Source organism: Eurosta solidaginis, chromosome 4, assembly GCF_040869045.1.
Source record: "Eurosta solidaginis isolate ZX-2024a chromosome 4, ASM4086904v1, whole genome shotgun sequence".
Lineage (NCBI taxonomy): Eukaryota > Metazoa > Arthropoda > Insecta > Diptera > Tephritidae > Eurosta > Eurosta solidaginis.
The window spans coordinates 121530864-121552777 of NC_090322.1; the positions used below are offsets into that span (position 1 = coordinate 121530864).

At 40.5% G+C, this 21914-nt stretch overlaps 2 protein-coding genes across 3 annotated transcripts; both read left to right on the forward strand.

The window, feature by feature from the left end:
• Positions 1-4984: 4984 nt before the first annotated feature.
• On the forward strand, positions 4985-18593 carry LOC137250245 (uncharacterized). Its single transcript, XM_067782708.1, has 4 exons — positions 4985-5287; positions 5352-5729; positions 5800-5968; positions 17279-18593. The coding sequence occupies exon 4, from the start codon at positions 17389-17391 to the stop codon at positions 18496-18498; it is 1110 nt and encodes a 369-aa protein (XP_067638809.1). The 5' UTR covers positions 4985-5287; positions 5352-5729; positions 5800-5968; positions 17279-17388; the 3' UTR covers positions 18499-18593.
• A 34-nt stretch (positions 18594-18627) lies between these two features.
• On the forward strand, positions 18628-21762 carry LOC137248158 (retinol dehydrogenase 13-like). 2 transcript variants are annotated; one of them, XR_010952103.1, is made up of 3 exons: positions 18628-18766; positions 18840-19005; positions 19068-19457. XR_010952103.1 is itself a non-coding variant. In XM_067779020.1 (3 exons), exons 1-3 carry the CDS (start codon positions 18696-18698, stop codon positions 21558-21560), a joined length of 264 nt encoding a protein of 87 aa, XP_067635121.1. In that variant the 5' UTR covers positions 18628-18695; the 3' UTR covers positions 21561-21762. The 2 variants fall into 2 exon arrangements, 1 of the variants encoding a protein (XP_067635121.1); XM_067779020.1 differs by lacking the exon at positions 19068-19457 and adding an exon at positions 21534-21762.
• The last annotated feature ends 152 nt before the right edge of the window (positions 21763-21914 follow it).

Here is a 21914-nt window from a genome sequence, read left to right on the forward strand (position 1 = left end):
CTTGTATCGGGTGTTGTAATGTTCGAAGCGACCCATACGATTCGTGTTTTAACCCTATTTGACAGTCTATACTTTCAGATTTATTTCGCAGAAAAAAAAATAATCTGATTTCCGCTCAATTTAAAAAAAAACTTTGATCGCTACTTCGACTTCCAGAATCCTATCCAAATGTTTAATTTGTTTCCACTACAAAAATTATTTACAATTTCCATTCAATTTCAAAATATTTGACTTTAAACTGTTTCCAGCCAAAAAAATATTAATAATTTTAAATTTCACATATATAGGTTTATGGGGGGGGGGGGGGGGGGGGGGTTCAGATGACGTTCAGGCCTATCAAAAAAAAAATGTTTGATGCTAGGCGTCATTGGAGCAAACTCTTGCGTTCCTACGAGGGTGTGTGCACTTCAGTATTTCAAAAAAATCAATATGTGGATAAGTATCATTGCAATTTTATTCATTATACTACACAAGTTATATGAATTGGACTGCTTGTGGCCATAATGTCTAAAACCCTTAAATTTTTAGAGCAACTTATTATAAAAGAAAACTCTACTAGGGCTTTCCCTTGCATCTGAAGCTAAAAAAAAAAAAGAAATGCATTGTAATGAATAAAAAAAAGAAAAAAAATCTAAGAAATTCAAAAAAAAGCAAATAGCCGGCCACCCTAATGCGGCTACGCCATCTATGGGCTATTGATAGGGTATACCATCTGCTTCCAACTCCTGTCTTGGTGCATTAATTTTCGGATCAAACACCATAAATAAGTCACCGAGACAGGGTGTTGGTCGCATACGGCAGGACCCGTTTAACTCGATGATTGCATACGTGAAAAAAAAGTATTTGTATATTTGGAAGACTGAAATATATTTGTAATTTAAAATGAGTTTTTGGTTATTAATGTCGAATTAGATGTTATATTCGAATATAAAATTTGCTCATTAGTGGGCGCCAATTTCAATCAGCGGCGCTGCTGTAAAATCCCAACGATTACATTTTATTTCATCACCATGTGTATATGGTATTTAAAAAAAAATTTCATTTGTTTGGGCGCTATACTAAATATAGCGGCCCCTCTATGCTTTCGTTTGGGCGCCATATTAATAATAATTGTCACGTACACCTGTTAGAAGGTGAATCCGCCCCTTTGCGCAATCAAGGTGGAATGTCCCCCAGCTAGCTCAGGGCGAGAGATCGGGGCCCTTAACCCTTGTCCACCTTGATGCGGGGCGGATGTCACAATCATCATTATACTTACATCAGTGCACCTCCCTCGCAGAAAGCCCACCCTACCTTGGACCGCTCGAGTTTCTGCCTGGCAGCGAGTCCCCTTTTTCTCCGCTCCAAATGACTCTTTCTACCTACCCTAATGCCATCTTCACCCCTTCCCAACCAATTAAATTTAGCAAACCATTTTAATTTCTTCTTTCAGTTCAATTTAGTTCTAACATATTTATTTGAATTTCTTATAACTATACAAGGCAGTATAACAGCCTCTGATTCCTAACTAACCACGTATCTTAAATGTGCATTCACTTATTTAAAATGGAATATGTATACGGTATACAGAGATTGTACATTACTCACACTATTTCCACAAAAAAAATGACGCAATAATATGTTATGTAATTATGTTTTCGGAACAAACAATACAAAAAAAAACGTATCGAATAAGTAAATTATTTAAATATATGTTCAATATGGATTTCAGAAAAAAAACAATAAACTTACACCAGAGGCTCTTTCTTCACCTCTTTTATTTATGTGACAAAAAGTTCGCTCTCGCAATTTTGAACATTATATAATCCTTATGCCAACAAAAAAAAAAGAAATATACAACGAATGACTCAGAATATAAACAGTATTACACACAAAGACTTATATGTACGCGTATATAAAGACTAAGTATATTTCGGACCTTTCGTCACCAAAGTAAAACCAAACTTTCGTAGGCCCAATTCGAGCAAAATTCTAAGTTATCACACACCCTAAAGCCTTCCTAAAAGAGCTCTTTTACGTGGGTTGAGGGGGAATCGTTCGAACTGGTGTCTTTCCAACCAGGTTGATTTAGGCAAAATTTCTTCGTTTGGTGCTTCCCGTGAGCGATTGGCACTTCTTCATATAGGCAACATTCCATAATATAGGTTCTACATTAATTTACACATCATATATTAGGTCGCACAAAAAACTTAAGACAGAAATATAAATGGCTATTATATCTACATATATGCTATTAATTCGAAAAATTATGTTGGTTGGTATATTTCCGGTAGCTATATTCTCGCCAGCACTGTGGCCAGATTCCTACGTCGTGGTTATTGTCCTCGCTTATCGGTTCCTTATTGACGTGAAATCGGTTGATGGTAAAAATCTTAAGACGTGAAATCGGTTGATGGTAAAAATCTCAAGACGTGAAATCGGTTGATGGTAAAAATCTTAAGACGTGAAATCGGTTGAATATCATATGAGATCAGTTAAAAATAATTTGGAAGATCTGTTGAAAATAATTTCCTGGCGCTGGCATGTATCAGGTAACTAGGAATGTTCTTCCCACTGGAGGAACGAAAAATTGATTAGCGCGAATTTATGATGGAGTATCCGCCAATTTGGCGTTCACGCGTTTTGGATCGTCCGTATGCGAAATATAAATTGGCTTCACCCATGCTAGGGTGGCTGCGAACCGAAATGAAAACTATCACCAACAAAAAAAATTATTTTTTCCCGAAAATTATACAAAAGAAAGTTTTTAGAAACAGAAAGTGGGATTTTCACTTGACTATTTTGTGGTGATTGTGGTCACCGAATGTGAACGCCAATTTGACGCAGAAAAAAAATTAAAAAAAATAACACTTTTTTGTTCTTTTGGAACTTACCAAAACGTTTGTAGTGCGCTCCGGGCAGTCTCCTTCGGCTCGATCGTCTCTCGAAGATTACAACGGTAAGTGGCTGGTTATGCCGCATATATGTACAAAAAAAGGATCAGGCTTTCCTTAGGTGTGTCTCCACTTCCTTGTTCCACCCTATCACAGGATCTTCTCGTGACTTACCGCTGCATTACCATTATTACCACAGATACTTGTCGTAGAAACTTGAGGCGTTTAGCATTACTATTATTGCCCAGATTCCGGAGTAGTTTTCGAAATTTAGGGCCTTTTGGCCAACACTTCGTTAACAAAGAAAAAATTTACGACTTTGTCCTTTTGGACCTTGCGAGCACAGGAAATTTACTTAATTAAATTTTCACCGATTTCGTTTATTCAACTTTCCCGCCACCACTTTGAACACCCACACACTACCGCTTTGACTGCTTTTCAATAATACAATAGTTTTACATGTCCTACAGTAACCCCCTTTTATATCGTTGGAATCGATCTCCGGCACCGTTTTCCTATACCGTTTTGTATTGTCATCCTTCAGAATCAACCGCAACCATCTACACTCTATATTCATCTCTTTCCTATATTCACCACTCTCGATGGCTAACTGGCAACCCTTGGAAAAGAGCTTTTGCCAATTCCTCTATTGTGAATATACCCCATGTTTGACAGTTCTCTTATTTATTTACCTTTTGTTTTTTATATTTTACGAATTAATGCCCGCCGTATTTTATTAAATATTGAATAGTTTAAATAAAAATAGATTTAGTGCGCGAGTGTTTGTTGTGAAAAGGGCAGTGCCGTTTATAGGCCCTACATTGCGCATCTGGGGCGGCTTGGAAGAAGCCACTTTGCCCCTATGGTTCCAAGGCGTAGGGATCAACGATATCCACAAATTCTTGGAGTTTTGGAGCAGTAGTCGACTGCTGAAAGCGTCCAAAAATATCGGGAAAGGTGTCCAGCGACAACTGCATGCCTCAGGCACAATAACATGTAATAAAAAAAAATAAATTTCATTTATAAACATTTGCAGTTGATGTTGCCAACTTTCATGTGGTTGTTGTAATTTTCATGCATTTGTTACCCAACACAAAAAAATTTTGCACTTAGATAAGTGTTACGCTTTCATGCCCTCAATAATTAAAGTGTTTTGTTTTCTTTCTTTATTTTTATTTTAGTGTGTATCTTAGGATGCTCCGGCTTTGATGCGTAGAGGACGAGATGTTGGGACTTTGGGATGTCGAGTTTACGGGAAGTACACTTGCTTCGAAAAATGAATCTAAGGATTGTTACTTTTGCATACCTTTTTATTTCGTCTTTCTAGGTACTTTTGCCAATGACTTGAGAGTTCGGCCGTACCACTCGAGCGGGCCAAGGTACGCCCAACGCGGGGAACACCCACACCCTGACATCTATACTAAATAATCAATACAATTAATAATAAATTATACTTGCTATGTGTGCAATAAAATAGCCTCTATTGTTGAGATACCCCTCCATGGTCTCCATTAATTATTGTGACGGAGGTGTGTTTGCAGCAGCAAAGTGAACCCAAACAGTGTAGGTCGTGGTGGTTGTTGTTCGTGGTCCGCATCAACTGGACCAGGTGGGGCAATGACGCCACATCCAGTTATACCAAGGTATATACCACAACAGCAACCGGGTAATGCAAGGCCACGATAGCAGCAGCAACAACCTCCCAAGGCTGGCTATCATCGTTGATTTATAAAAAAAACAGTGTTGTACATCTGTAATGCTTAAATATTTCCTCTGTTGAAACAGTTTCCACGATTCACTGTTCAACGAAAGCAGCAGCCAGCGTATGCCACCACCGAACAGGTGATAACAAAAACTTGGATGCACAGCAGTTTAAAGCCAAAATGGAAGTTGAGGAAATATCTGAAAATAAGGTAAATATATGTTTCGCGTTATTAACAAAATCGCCCTAAATTTTATGAATTAACAGATAGCTACGAACGACAAAGCAGCCGAACGAGTGATCAAAGAAAGCACTACAGAAATTATTGCCGGCGGGGCTGTATTCTACAATCCAGTACAAGAATTTAATCGTGATTTAAGTATTTCAGTACTTAATGTACACTCAAAGCGGTTGATAAGAGAGCGGGAAGCGGCGGCGCATAAAAATCCACAAAATACAAAGGAAAGCAAGCAATGCTAATGACAAGAAACCATACACGGCTGGTGGTGTAAAATACGACGATGGACTACGAATATTGGAAGCGCTTGCTGCAACAGGTTTACGTAGCTTAAGTTATGCAAAAGAAGTAGCAGGCGTGCGTGAAATTGTTGCAAATGATCTATCTAAGGTGGCAGTAGATTCCATTAGCGTAAATATGCGACACAATGGAGTGGAACATTTAATTGTGCCAAGCGAAGGGGATGCAATGCAGGTTTGATATACGAATCAATAGCTAGTGATTTAACTGTAATAATCAATAATAAAATTCGCAATAGGACTCTCATGTACCTTTCAACTTCATATGAGAAGCGTTTCGATGTTATAGACCTAGATCCTTATGGTTGTCCGAATCGCTTTCTGGATAGCGCTATACAATCACTGACGAGTGGGGGTTCATTACTTGTAACTGCGAATGATATGGCTGTGCTGGCAGGCAATACGCCTGAAGCCTGCAATGCCAAATATAGTTCTGTGCCTTTGCGTATGAAATGCTGCTATGAGATGGGATTGCGTATACTATTGCATTGCATTGATACGCACTCTAATCGTTATGGAAAATATATTGAGCCACTTTTGAGCATTTCTGCCAATTTTTATATACGCATATTTGTGCGTATGCATAGCAGAAAAGCGAAGTGTAAATATAGCATGAGGTTGGTATACAGCATTTTGGCCTTTTACCACAATCCAATTACTTACCATATCTTTATATTATGAACACAGCAAACAATGAATGGTATTTCAATGCACTGGTTGTGATACCTATACGCTACAGCCTATGGGTATTGTAAAAAGCAAGATCTCAGATAAAGGCAATGCGGAAGTAAAATTCGGTATACCAACTTGACCAAATGTTAATACAAATTGTGCGCATTGCGGTGATAAACATCATGTAAGTTTCAACTATCCCACTTAAGTATTTAAACTCGAATACATCAAATTATTTCCTTCTTACAAGGTTCGAATCGAGCTCAAGGCCAGAACAATAATTTTTTCTAATGATAATTATTGTTATTTTTTAATTTTTCTAAATTTGAAAAATTGTATTTTGTTTTTGGAATAGTAAGTAGAAAACTTTTCAGACAACCTGCCATAGCTGCGCAGATAGATCCATTTCGAAGGGTGCTAAGCCTTCATCATCAGAACGCTTTAGGCATGCTGCGCTAACCATTTAGCTATAAAGGCGGCTAAATGGTTAGCGCAGCATGCCTAAAGCGTTCTGATGATGAAGGCTTAGCACCCTTCGAAATGGATCTATCTGCGCAGCTATGGCAGGTTGTCTGAAAAGTTTTCTACTTACTATTCCAAAAACAAAATACAATTTTTCAAATTTAGAAAAATTAAAAAATAACAATAATTATCATTAGAAAAAAATTATTGTTCTGGCCTTGAGCTCGATTCGAACCTTGAATGATTTATCAATAGGCCGATAAAAACAAAAACAATTTCCTTCTTACTTAATTGGTGCTTAACCGTTTAAACGGTTATGTCCGTTCAAAAAGGCGCGTCAGTCGCTTTTTCAGAGGGTTAACTGGCACCAATTGTTCACACCAAATTGTTTCTTATATTCCCAAATATAGATGGGCGGTCCACTTTGGTCGCATCCCATACATTGGTATGGATACGCAATTTCAGTGGAAGCAGTAAGGAAGGCGGTCGGCATGATGTGTTGGTGCACAGTGGCTAGTCATTGCCGGCTGGGGCGGGTCCTTGCCAACCTTACTGTTCCTGCGCCATAAACAGAAAAAAATTTCCTATCAAAACTGAAAGCTGTCAAAATCAAAACCCTGACAGAAGAGCAGAGACCGACTCAAAACGCTTATCGATACAAAATAAAACAACATCCGGCCGAACCGGATGTCACGGACAGACTGTTAACATTCAAAAATTTAAATTCAAACTCAAAAAAAACTGACGCAAAAAAAAACTACCGAACCGGACATGGCCGGTTACTAACGCTGAAAATCAAATTCAAAAAAAAACTGCTGAAAAATGAAATTGCAAAAAAAAGCTGAAAATTTAAATAAAAAGAAATGGGCATTTATCCAAATTTCTGAAAAAAAAAAGATTTTTTTTTATTACATATATAGTATATTGTTATTTTATTACATATATAGCCTTTTTGATTGCTATAAATTTAAAAAAAAAATAAAATTATTTATAAGCTTAAATATATTCAAAACCCTTGTAGTAAGAAGTAAGTGAAAAAAAAGAGAAAGCTATGTTAGTAGTAATAATGAATTTTGAATAAAAGTTGTTAATAATATGGGAATGCTGGCGTCGCCAATGATTTAGAAGGCATAAGGTAAACCAGGTAAGGGGCCACCGAAATTTAGGTACGTCGGTGGCCATGGTTTTTGAGGGTGGGCTAAGCACCGGGCGTCGCAACAACACCCGCGGCGCCCCTCTATATATTCGGCCCTTTTTGTTTATTTTCCTTTTGGTTCTTTTATTTTATTTTCAGCAGTTTTTTTTGAATTTTGATTTCAGAGTAGTAACCGGTCATGTCCGGTTCGGTAATTTTTTTTGCGTCAGTTTTTTTTTGAATTTTTTGAATTTAGATTTTGAATGCCAACGGTCTGTCCGTGACATCCGGTTCGGCCGGATGATGTTTTATTTTGAATTTCAAGCGTTTTGAGTCGGTCTCTGCGCTTTTTGACAGCTAGTTTTGATAGGCATGATAGGAATTTTTTTCTGTTTATGGCGCAGGAACAGTAAGGTTGGCAAGGACCCGCCCCAGCCGACAATGACTAGCCACTGTGCACCAACACATCATGCCGACCGCCTTCCTTACGGCTTCCACTGAAAATGCGTATCCATAACAGATGGCGCCCAACGTGGCGCCTGAGGCGCTGGTCGCGAGGGTCAACCTGTGAAGTTGACCATCCCACCAGTCCGAGTGAGCAGCCACAGAAGCTGCCACCTACATTGCGGTGGGATGGTTGGACGGATCAGGTTGTCCGGGCTGGTCATCGGGGGCAGTGGCCGAAGGGGTCACGCGACTTAACGTCTGTTATCGGGATTTTTGTATTCACCCGATGAGGCAGTGCTGCACGCACTTAAGTTTTTTTTGTAGATTTTGGGGTTTTTATTTTCCCGGAATGTTGTCCGTTAGTCGGCATTGGAAAAATATTTGTCCGCTAACTGGGTTTTTTTTTGTTTTGTCAATTTTTTTTTTTGTTTTTTTTCCGCCGAATTTTGTGTTGTTAGGGTGAGTGCGTGTGTGTATGTGGTGAAAGAACCCCAGCTCATCCCACGTCCCAGGTGGTAAGGTAGAATACCACCTGGACTGTGAAGGGTTGAGCTGGGATTCAGATTGGCACTCCTTCCTGTCCCACCAGACTGGGGGAGCGGTTCCGAAACCGCTCCACCCATTGCGGCGGAGGCAGGAGGGGTGTCCAGCGAGAATGGACGGGAGGCCTTATCAAGCCCCTGGAGACTGCCCCTGCGTTGCGGCTGGGCGTGTTGAGACCAACCCGTGTGTGCCTGGAGTGACCCTAGTGGCCCCAACCAGTCTTGGAGGGGGGCCTTAAGACCCCCTCGCACTGGAAGGAGTGGAAAATCTCATTTGACGGCACTGGGAGCGTAGCCGATTTCCTTTTCAAACTGAACACCTTGTGTGAGCGCACACAATGCCCTGACGAACAAATAATGGCTAGTTTCCACCTGTTTCTTTCCGGGCGGGCCGAAGAATGGTACTGGCTTTTCACTAAACAAAACCCAAACGCGACCTATGCCTTTTTGTGCTACTCATTGAAAAGAGAGTTTGGCGCTTTGAAAACTGACCACGAGATCATGATGGAGATCTCCATGCGGAAGCAGAAAGCAAGTGAGTGTTATGACGTGTTTCACACGGACATAATCTCCTTGAACGCGCGCTTAAGAGAGCCAATGTCGGAGCTTCTACTGATTGACATAATAAAAAGGAACGTCAACAGTAGCCTTAAGCTGGAGACATTGGTGCTTTATCGGTAACCGTATCAGTAACCTTTTAACAGCTGATTCGACCAATCTTATGAGAATCAATGCAATCGATTATTGGTGCCGCTAAGGTCGTAACCGTATCGTATTGGGTTTTGGTTTACCGTCGTAACGATAAACAGCTGATTACGTTAGGGATACGGATACAGCGATACGACATACGGCACCAATGACTCCGGCTTTAAGCTAATGCTTTTTAATGCGGACGTAACGACCCTTCATGATCTACGCGATGTAGCACGCAGAGGTGAACAAGTGCTGAAAGAAAGCAAGCTGCTGGGAGCCACTTACCCAGGTCGGCATGTAAGCGAAGCACGCGTGACAACCCCGGACATGAGGATAGAAGACGAAGACGGCGAGATGGATCCGCAGATAGAGGCGCTGGAATATCGACGCAGCAGGCGACCGGACTATTCCGGAATCCAATGCTGGAATTGCCAGGCAATGGGCCACTCATACATATATTGCGAGGAACCCATTAGGAATCCATTTTGCTTTAGATGCGGGTATAAGGGTGTATTTACCCCGAAATGCCCTAGGGACCATCGCAGACAGGGAAACCAGTACCCGAGCGAGAAGGTGGGGGAACCTCGTTCGGCTTCATAGCTCCCACACCAGCCAGTGCTCGAGGCGTCGTCCCGTGCACCGAAACAGAGGGCGAATCTCTGCACGGAGATGGTGAGCTTTCGAGGGGCAGTAGTACCCTGGCGAAAAAACCCGCGAATGTATTAATAACCTACCCTGACAGTACGGACAATTCGGATAGTTCTGAAGCCGAGAGTCAAACGTCTTCCTCCGCGATGGGCGAGCCGATTAAAATTCTGCGATGCCGGCATAGGGATGTCGCTTGCCAAACGCAACTTTCACCAAACCTAGAAGAAAGGGAACATAGGTATGAACAAATAAGACATACCATTTTTGAACACTACCCGGTATCGGATAATATTTTGAAGTGTAGGAAGAGATACATACCACAGGAGAGTACAGGAGCGTAGACTGCTGCAAGCCACCACGTTAACGCTTACAGAGGACGAAAGGCCTTTAGTAAAGGCTAAAATTAAAGATAGTTTTCTTGTAGGGTTGTTGGACTCGGGAGCAAACGTCTCCATCTTAGGGAAAAATGGAGAAGAATTCCTAGAAGATAATGGCTTCGAATATCAGCCCTTACACGCGTTCGTATATACAGCAGGCGGCAACAAGCAAAAATTTTAGGCTCAGTATCCCTACCAGTCACCTTCAAAAATATCACAAAGGTTATTCGTTTTTCCCTTGTTCCCTCATTGCTCCAAGAAGCATACTTCGGGGTAGATTTTTGGAGAGCATTTGCGTTAGCTCCCGAAATATTCCCAAGCGTAGAGTGTTTAGAGATTAGGCTTGAAACGGAAGAGGAACTTAACCTCCATGAATTGTCACCAGACCGGAAATTAGAATTACAAAAGGTCATCGAGACGTTTCCTTCATACGAGAAATTAGGCCTAGGGCAAACCAAATTAGTGGAGCATCACATCGACACCGGTGATGCTGTACCTATAAAAAGCAAACATTTCCCTCTTTCGCCAGCGAGGCAAGCCGAAGCTTATAGAGAACTAGACAGGTTACTCGAATTAGGAGTTATAGAAGAATCCAACTCCCCGTGGTGTAGTCCTGTAGTACTGGTCCGGAAACCAGGTAAAGTTAGGCCGTGCATAGATTCGAGGAAGGTCAACGCGGTGACTAAGAAGGACTCATACCCCCTGCCTCATATGAACGGCTTATTGAGCAGACTGAAAGATACGCATTTTATTAGTGGCATTGATCTGAAGGACGCGTTCTTCCAGATCAAATTGACAGAGTCCTCTAAGGAAAAAACAGCATTCGCAGTTCCGGGGAGGCCTCTGTACCACTTCAAAGTAATGCCATTTGGTCTGTGCAATGGACCGCAGACTATGAGTAGGCTGATGGACAAGGCAATCCCTTCGCGTCTGCGAGAGAACGTCTTTGTCTACCTGAACGATCTGATGGTATGTAGCACTAATTTTGAGGATCACCTGAAATTGCTAGCGGAAGTGGCCCAATGTTTGAGAGACGCAGGGCTGACCATAAACGTGGAAAAAAGTAAATTTTGTCAGAAGGAAATACGCTACTTAGGATACTTGATAGGCAGCGGGTGTCTGAAAGTGGATCCGGGAAAAGTAGAAGCAATGCAAATCTTCCCGATCCCTAAATCCCCTCGGCAAGTGCGTAGGTTTGTGGGCATGGCGAATTGGTACAGGGCGTTTATTACAAATTTTGCTGACTTGGCAGGTCCCTTGACCGACTGTCTACGTAAGTCAGCAGGCCCGTTCAAGCTTACCTCTGAAGCTATAGAGGCCTTCGAAAAGTTAAAAGTAGCTTTGAGTTCCGCCTCTGTTTTGGCCCAACCAGACTTTTCAAGGGAATTCGTAATACAACGCGACGCTTCCAAAATAGGTGTTGGCGGAGTGTTGTTCCAGGTCGATGATGAGGGCGCTGAGCATCCAATCGCATTCGTGTCGAAAAAGCTGAATAATGCTCAACGCAATTATACAGTAACCGAGCTGGAATGTCTTGCAGCCATAATCAGCGTGAAGCGTTTCCGACCCTATGTCGAAGGATTACCTTTTCGGATTATTACGGACCACTCCAGTCTCTAGTGGTTGATGACACAAAAAGACTTGAGCGGGAGGTTGGCGAGATGGTCACTCTTACTGCAAAGATACGACTTTAGAATGGAACATCGTAAGGGCACCCTGAATGTAGTACCAGACGCGCTGTCGCGTTTTGATGCCGATGAGTTGTCTTTCACTACCACACCCGGAGAAATAGATTTAGTCTCTCCCGAATTTAGCAGCAACGAATATTTAGACTTAATTCGGACCGTCACCGAAAACGAGGAATCACTTCCGGATTTACGAGTGGTGGACGGTGTAATTTTCAAAAGAGTTAAGTTTCGTAAGGGGATGGAAGGGGAAGAAGACTCGCTGTGGCGTTTATGGTTGCCAAAAGGGTTGACTGAGGAAGCAGTGAGATTAGCACATGACGCTAACCGGAGTTACCATGGCGGATGACAGAAAACCTTAGAACGTGTTAGGCAGAAGTACTTCTGGCCGCAGCAGGCTAAGGACGTCAGGGACTACGTCCAGCGTTGTGACACCTGCAAAACGGTAAAACCCACCAATCAGCAGTCGAGACCACCTATAGGGAGTACCTTTGAATCCGAAAGGCCATTTCAGCGGTTATATTGCAACTTTCTAGGGCCGTATCCGGGATCTAAGCGGCGAAATCAATTTCTTTTCATAGTACTAGACCATTTTTCAAAATACGTTTGGCTAAAGCCCATGCAGAGAGCCACCACTGTTAACGTTATAAATTACTTCGCTTCAGAAATTTTTCCAGCTGTAGGGGTCCCTGAGTTTATTCACAGTGACAATGGTAAACAGTTTATCTCGAAGGAAATGAACCAATTTTTTGCATATTACGGGGTGACGCACGTGAGGACGGGGTTATATTCTCCCCAAGCAAACGCATCCGAGCGCGTTAATAGAGAGATTGTTTCGAAGATTAGGATTTTCCTGAAAGATAAACCTGACCATACCGATTGGGATAAGCATATACCCGAGAAGCTTTGAGAAGTGATTTTCATACGGCGATTCAGTGTTCTCCATACTTTGCATTATATGGCCAAAATATGGTCCAGCATGCCTCAACGTACAACATTTTAGGGAAACTCGGCAGCCTTCGGGAAGACCAGGTTACGGTAGTAAGCCGAGCTGACAAGTTGACTAATATTCGTGAGCAGATCCGTAGAAATTTAGATCAGGCCAAGGATAGGGGAGTAACCACCTATAACAAGCGCTCTAGACAAGTCAACTATAAGGAAGGTCAGGAAGTTTTTCGGAGAAACTTTGTCTTAAGTAATTTCAAACAGGGCATTAACGCCAAATTCCTACCCAAATACCTGAAGTGTCGCGTGCTTCGAAAAATAGGCAATGCACTGTATGAGCTCGAAGACCTAAACGGGAAATTGATAGGTCGCTTTCACGCTTCGGACATTCGTCCGCAATGAACCAGAAAACGTTTCCTTGCCAAATTACAATTTGATTTTTTTTCTATACCTACCAATTGGACTTTTTTTGTCTGGGCGTTTTGGCGGTCGGGGACATCTCGCCCAGTATTCTCCCCGAGCACTGACCTCATAGGATGTTCACACGCGTACTCACCGAGGACCGTGAACACCCTGGCAGTCCACGCTTAGGTCGGACTAGCCTTTCGGAGTTTGGACGAGTTCTCCAGATCAAAATGTCTACACTGTTTGCTTTGCATTCCTGTGGGAGCGATGCCCACTAGAAATCATCTTTCGGAGTTTTGACGAGTTCTCCATAACAAATGTCTAATTGCCGCAAAGCCCTTTTAAACTAGGAAACAGAATTAATTCCCAACCTGACTTAGTTTTTTTGATGGACCTATGTTGCCCGGCTAGCTTCGTAGTAGGACTTTGAGACTCTTATCTCAGGGGTGAGTCGTGCCCCACGTTGCTTGTCGTCGAAGATCCCTGGCAGTAGCTTCCCACAGATGATCCGGTTTCCTGTTCGCTTCATCGTCAGGTCTCCAAAGCGAAGCAGGTTTGTTACGGTCTGCTGCTACGGTCTACGGCTACGATCCACTTGGGAGCGTGTTCACGCGAACACACCTAGCGATGTGGCGAAAGTGGCGATAAAAAAATATCGAAAACAAGAAAAAGACAGACCGGCCATCAGTAGGAAAAAAAAGCGAGGGTTTCCGGCGGCATACACACGAAGAAAGATAAAAAATTTTGGTAAGAAATAAAAATCGAGAAAAATCGCCGAGTTTCCGGCCAGATCGACACCAAAAAAGATGGTGGTGGTAAAACGTATTTACCTAGTGTGTTTATAAATGATCATTGGAACTTACAACGTGAACATTTTCCCAGCAATGAAACAACGCCAGAATTAGATTTGCATTTAACCTATCAACCATTAGGCATGTTCAAGTGGCAATTGTATGCAGCGCAGCAAATGTAAAAAATTGGGTGGTAATAAATCTTAACCTAGTGAGGACACTACCACCGGCGTAAAGGCCAGCACGAAGCTTTATCGCCACCTGGGTCATTTGGTCACCTCGGACCACAGCGCCAACCGCCACCAACGGTGCCTACTATTACCACGGGCATCACCATCGGTAGTACCTCCCCCAACTCCTTCATAAGCGCAACCACGAGCGCAACAACCATCAGACGTACCGCCACACCAGTTGCAACGCACGTAGCGGGGCCACGTACATAGGCTTGCGGCCACTAATGGTAACAGCAACAACAGGCGGTACCACCGACCCAAATACTAGCCGCATCTTTATTAGGTGCGTTCATACCGGCAATAATACTACTAGCGCATCCTTATTGGCTACTTCCATCCCGGCTATAACAATACTAGCACAACCCGTATCAGCTACGACCAGACGGGCTACAATAAACCAGCTACAATGACGATCACAGGGCAGCGAGTATAGGCCTGCGGGCATTCCAATTGCGATAACGAACATCAGCGGTTAAAGCGGTGAGTTCGTTCCACTACTGAACTAAAGTTATGTATTTTTAGCCTTAACCCTATCTTTTAAAATTATATTTTTGACTCCGCAACATTATGTAATGTTAATGTACCACCATACTCAAATTTAGGGCTATCACCCTATTGTAGAATCAAAGCAAATGTGCATACGAATGCAATATGCACAATGACCGGAGGAAATGAAAAGTTAAAAAGAAAAGAAGCAATTCTTATTGTACGTTCAAGTGTTGCATACTGAAAAGAAATTTTAACCAACACAAACAAAGCATATTTTAATGGTCATAGGTGTGCAATTTATACTGCCTGTGAAACAAAGAAAGAGGTGTTTCAGGTATTAAAATTTGCTTTGCGTTGTGGTAGAATTTTACTATTACATTTTTTTAATTGATGCCATCGTGGCGAATATGATTTTGGAGTGAGCAAAAGTGTTGATATTGTTTCGGTAAGGAATAAAGTTTTATTGGTAATTCAAGTTCAGTTGCATTATCAGTAAAATGCATTAACTCTATATTGAGAGACGCAAATAACAAGTAATGCGGGTTAGCTTGCGTTATCAAAACAAAACTTTTTGTTGTACACATTTTTTGGTGACTGAGTCGGACTAAATCCGAAACAATACCAACCCTGACTGTTACATGTAAAATAGTTAACGTTTCAACTGAACAAGTAAAACAATTTCATTAATCGTACTATAAGTTTAAAGGGTTCATGTTTTACCTGAACAGGTGAATGACTTCGGTAATTTTTCCATCAATCTAAAAGCTTACGTTTTACTTGAGTTTGTGAAACAATATTTTTTGAGGGGTAGGATTTACCCCAAGTTTAGTCCTAGTTGCGTTTATAACTAATTTCTTAGTGCATAGTACATATTACTGTCATTATACTATGTGTAATACCGAAATGATGTTCAGTTAAACTCAAAGTAAGTTTAATACAACAACTATTAATTTTGTAAGGGGGCCCCAATTATCAGAAGTTGTATCCAAACTGTACAGCCCTAAGATAGATTTTTAAAACAAAAAAAAAAGAGAAAAGGGCATTTATCCAAATTTCTGAAAAAAAAAAGATTTTTTTATTACATATATAGTATATTTTTATTTTATTACATATATAGCCTTTTTGATTGCTATAAATTTAAAAAAAAAAAAAAAAAATTATTTATAAGCTTAAATATATTCAAAACCCTTGTAGTAAGAAGTAAGAGAAAAAAAAGAGAAAGCTATGTTAGTAGTAATAATGAATTTTGAATAAAAGTTGTTAATAATATGGGAATGCTGGCGTCGCCAATGATTTAGAAGGCATAGGGTAAACCAGGTAAGGGGCCACCGAAATTTAGGTGCGTCGGTGGCCATGGTTTTTGAGGGTGGGCTAAGCACCGGGCGTCGCAACAACAGCCGCGGCGCCCCTCTATATATTCGGCACTTTTTGTTTATTTTCCTTTTGGTTCTTTTATTTTATTTTCAGCAGTTTTTTTTGAATTTTGATTTCAGAGTAGTAACCGGTCATGTCCGGTTCGGTAATTTTTTTTTCGTCAGTTTTTTTTTTTGAATTTTTTGAATTTAGATTTTGAATGCCAACGGTCTGTCCGTGACATCCGGTTCGGCCGGATGTTGTTTTATTTTGAATTTCAAGCGTTTTGAGTCGGTCTCTGCGCTTTTTGACAGCTAGTTTTGATAGGCATGATAGGAATTTTTTTCTGTTTATGGCACAGGAACAGTAAGGTTGGCAAGGACCCGCCCCAGCCGACAATGACTAGCCACTGTGCACCAACACATCATGCCGACCGCCTTCCTTGCTGCTTCCACTGAAAATGCGTAGCCATAACAACATGATCCAACGTTTGTTGAAGAATTGCTACAAATCATAGAAGAAAAACCGCTAAGTGATTTGGACACACAACGTCGTTTAAAAGGTGTGTTATCGGCGGTATGAACTTGTATTGGGTACATGAGTTTTTATGTAAAAAATATTCATCATATCCAACATCAATACCTCGCATTCAATTGTGGACGCTGTACGCACTACATTGGGTTCACGTAATATGGACAAGCATATTGTTGATTCCAGTGGTAAGGTCACAATTTCAAATGATGGGGCAACCCTTAAGAAACTATTGGATACAATAATAACACAACGTAGCGTGCTCAAGTGGTATAAGCTTATCTGGAAAAGATATTTCGTAACGAAAACCCTGGAAGATTAGCGCGCCTTGTCTGCTGTGGTTCAACAAAATATAACTTGGATGTTTGTTGCTCTTTTTCAATTTTCCTGAATACAAATGTCTGGATTGGAAAAATTTCAAGCAAATAAAGCTTGGCGTGCAAAAGTCAAGAAATTACTTGTCATGCAACGGTAAATGCTTATAAATATATCATTAAAATTGTATGCTTGTTTATGATGAGCCATTCGAGTGAGCATGGAGATGGATGTTTTAAATACTGTAGAGTAAATTGGCTTACTATATAAGAATTTGAAAATTTTCCAAATCTTTGACTAAAAAGTAGCTACTAGCTTGTAGAACTTTATTACTTTACTTTTAAAAAGATAAATCACTTTAGCATGGTAATATATACCTATTATTAAAAATTAATACAAACAATATCTTCAACATTTTTTTCTCGATTCACGAACACATTTAGAAAGGCTACAACGCTTGCTAAAGAGCCGGTATCTTGCCAACGCTTTAGCTTGGATTTAGAGGAGGATCTACACACTTTGCTAGAAGCACGCGCAGCTCCTCGTGTAGCGAATGTGGATCAACACGAAAGTAACGTTGCTGTTAGAACTACAAGAAATAGATGAAGAAGCACAATCACTGCAACGTCTATTGCATGACTTATGCGTACAGGAGCAGCATCAATTGGATAATGAAACTCCTTTAAAAAGTATTGATGTAACACTCCTAGAAGATATTGAAGCGCCATCTAAAATGTGGGACTCCACAATAGTGGGCGATACCACTTTACAAACTTCACCTTTGAAAATGGTGAGACTTCTCAGACCATCTACTATACTAGAAGAAAATTGCGAAGATCAGTCTAATAGTTCTTTAGGTGGTGATGATGCATCATCACACATAAGCTTTCAAAGCGCTCAAAAAGGTAGTGAAACTTCAGCGACAACAAGCTTTTATGAAACAGCACATGACACCACAGGCACAAGTGTACCCAGGAAAGTTTCACATTATACCCAAAGCGAGTCCTCCGAAGAATCGCATGAACTGGAAAAAAGTATAATATTGATAAACCTAGATAACACACTAGAGCCCCCTGCAAATGAGCATGCAACTGTGACTGAACTTATCACCAATGATAATAAAAATATGCATGGCAGTGAAAAACTATCTTTCAGCGCGTCCTTTGATGATTCTTTAGGAGTAATTGAGTTGTCGGATGATGAGTCAGATGAAACGGGCGGAAATTTAAACAAAAGTGTCTTTATTAAAGAGGAGAAAGAACAACAACAGAAGGAAATTGCAATAGAGCCAATAGCACGAAATGCGGAAAGCATGCTCCGTAATTACCATAACAAAAGTTATATTGACTTTGAAGAATCATTTGAAAATGATAAAGAAAATCGTAGTTTGTTCAATGAGAGTACCGAAAAATCATTGCACTTTAATGATACCATGGAAGAAGTTGAGTACATGATGAAAAAAGGTATTCAGTATATGCAAGCCGCTGAACCTACAACAAAACTGGGTAATCTATCGCCAACCGTAAACGAAACCCAAATGGTGGTGAAACCATTACAGGAACGTGAAAACACATTTACGTATTCGCCGAAAAAAGCAAAAAGCAACTGTGGCTCGCCAGCTAAAAAGTTTATCCATATCTCATTAAAGATGTTGATGTTGTAGCGATAAAGACACTCGAAGGTTTTAGGGAGTGTTTCCGTTTTTTCGTTAATATCTTTTGAACGAGTTAAAATTTTTATTCTCCGCCTTCGTATTATTAATACTGATGTCAGGACTTTGACACCTCTCGATATTTTTGGCAGTCGACCCCTCAACTAGACTATTACCATTAATAATTCGGTAATAATGAAGATTTCAGGATGATTGGCATATTGGAGCAAATAACTATTGCTTGGCTACTGACTGCAGCCGCCGCCTTGTGGTTTATCAGGTAATCATGAATACGCACATTTTAAATATTTAAAAATAAGCTGTATGAACTAATACCATTTGTCTCTGTGTAGATCCTATATGCAAGGTGGGAAGTATCGAAAGAGTACGACGGCGTTAGGGAAAGTTGTTCTTATTACTAGAGCAAATACCAGCATAGGAAAGGAGACAGCCCGGGAACTAGCTAAACGTGGAGCCACAATTTATATGGCGTGTCGTGACATGGAAAAATGTGAAAAGGTATCAACAAAAATAAACCAGATAATAATTGTTATACAAATTTTGGTAATTCTTTACTTTAGCTCACAACTGTCAAAAATATCGGGAGAGGGTTCAAAAGACGCGTTTTGATCCCTGGACCACGAATCCGAGAGCGGAAATTAAGAATTTAATTTCTGTCACAAGATATTTCAAAAAAACCGCAAAATGGCCACGGAGCGTTCCGAAACCGGAGGTGGGATCCATAGTATTTTTGTGCAGAACACCTTTCTGCATTGGCGCCCTTCGGCCGCGCTTATAAAAAATTACCCTGGGTGGGTCCAACACCCGTTTGGAGACCCAAACTATATCCGCGCAAAACACTTTTACCCACAGTTTTTCTTGTGGGTACCACAAAATCATCAAAATTACAATAACCACATGAAAATTTTTAATTTTGTTTGCAAATATCTCCGAAACGAAATAAAATTTCCAATTTCCAATTTCCGCTTTCAGATTCGTGATCCTGGGTCTTTTGACACCTCTCCCGATATTTTTAGACGAGTTTTAGCAGTTGTGAGCTAAAGTAAAGAATTACCCAAATTTTTTATTATGATGTCATGGATGATGTCATACTGTCGACGTCGGGGTTAAAGCTGCTGACTGCGTTTTTTACGTAACGTGCCGGATCCATATCGATAACACTCGCCCAAACCTTTGGGGGTGTCTTTACCGTTAATACAACAACAACCTCAAATAAAGCCGTAACATCCGTGATCGTTGGACTGTTACGTAAAAATATGGGCTCGCATAATAACATATCGCTCATTTACTTCAATAGTAAAAACACAATTTTCCAGGAGAGCCATTCAAAGATTTTAACTGCCATATGTTGCCCATATAAAGGCTTATTTTCATTGTTATAGCACGTGGTAAAGTTTTAACTGATCACAAAGATTTTTTTATACAACATAGATTATGATATTGGGTATGTTTATATGTTATTAACTCAAAAGTCATGTTTTTTGAGTTATGACACTATTGAAGTAAATGAGCGATATGTACGTGCTCCTACTACTTTGTTCGTGTTCGGCACGATGTGAACGTGTGATTGAAGGTAATTTTCTTTATCGTATTCTATCGGTGACTATTCGGCCCCTTAACGCATGACACACATCAGGACTTAACAAAAATATTCTTACCTTTTTCCTCTCCATTTTCTTAACTTTTTAAATGAATAGATTTCTTAACTCATGTAAGAAGGCCTTCAAATCAGGCATTTGCACTCCTTATCATATTAGACTAACAAAGTTGCTCTTGCCTCTGAAGAAAGAAGACTTGAGGCTCATGAGGCGAGTGTTTACGAGGACATTCCCTCCGGGGGTTTCATGCTTAGTGCATGCGTTCGTTTCTTGCGCGCGCGTAGCTAAGGCTCCGTTCCCTCGAGGAAGCATAGTTATCAGACGTAGAGGCAGGATTTTAGTTGTTACCTTGAAAACTTCTAGTATTTGCCAATCGGGCTTTTCCGTTTGGTCATCACACCGATTCTGGTAACATTACGGACACATACACCCTATATGAAGTGCTTTGACCGGCCAGCTCAAGTAAACCGTTTACATTATGGCTCGTCAAGAACTAATTAAAATTATGTAGAAAAGCAATTCATCTGAAATGAAATGTACAATTGAAGCTCATGTTCGGTTACACCCGAACTTAGACACCCTTACTTGTTCTACCTGTTTCAGAAGTTATTTTATTCTTGACTTACATTATTGGGAGCTAAAATAAAGAATTACCTTTATATGTTAATTGCCTGATTAAGAGAATGCGAGAGGTACACATGATCTACCCGCAGGAAAGGCGCGGATCCAAGCACGGGGCTGTAAAGTGTCGAAGATTATGTGTAGGTCTTACAACCTTAGACAAACAAAGTTGCTTATATCATTAAAAAGGGACGCCTGTAGACTCATGACTGGTATTCTGACTGGTCACTGCTTTCTGGCGTCACATGCCTTTAAATTAGGCTTGGTCAGTGCTAGCAGATGTAGGAAGTGCGGGTAGGAGGAGGAAATGATTGAACACGTTTTGTGCTTGTACCCTGCGCTTGTCAGGCTAAAATCCCAGCTATTAAGAGTTATACAGCTGTTAGATATAAAAGCAACAAGTGGTATAAATCCTAGAAAGCTTCTAGTATTTGCCAAGAGGACGGAGTTGTTTTATAACATAGGTCCTGGTTTTTGATAGGATTTTTCAATTTGGTCGTAAAATAAACTTCTGGTAGCACAACTGACTAATTCTGCCTATGTGAGGTCCGCCTGCAAAATCACAATTAAATCCATGCAAAAACTCTTTATACACAAAATGTTTTCCTGTGTACAACAACATTACAACAACCACAAAATTGTCTGTCTTCAGATTATTGTTTGTGGAGGTCAATACGCGTCGTTTGACACCACTCCCGATATTTTTCAGAATTTCAAAACGCCATATCTGAGCATAAATTCAATACATTTTTACGTGAGATAATAAATTATATACTTGTTTTACTTTATTATCTATATAATATACAGGCACCTTCGAATGCATCGTCTCAATAACTGTGAAGATAAGCCTTACGTATGTCCCTACTGTCCACTGAGATATACTAACAATCCTGCCCTGGTCAAACACAAAGAAACTCATGAAGGGATCAAGCGACAACCGTGCGATATTTGTGGTAAAAATATTGTGGTATTGCATTTAAAAACACACAAACCAATTCATAGTAATGAAAAGCCGCATAAATGTAAATTTTTGTAAAAGGCGGTAAGTTATAATACCGACATCATCTTAACGTACCTTAATTTATTTCAACTTTTCATTTTGGTTCCGTTAAAAAGCTTTACCTACGCTCTAAATCTACGCCGTCATATACGTACTCATACCAGTGGAAAACCATACAAATGCGGATA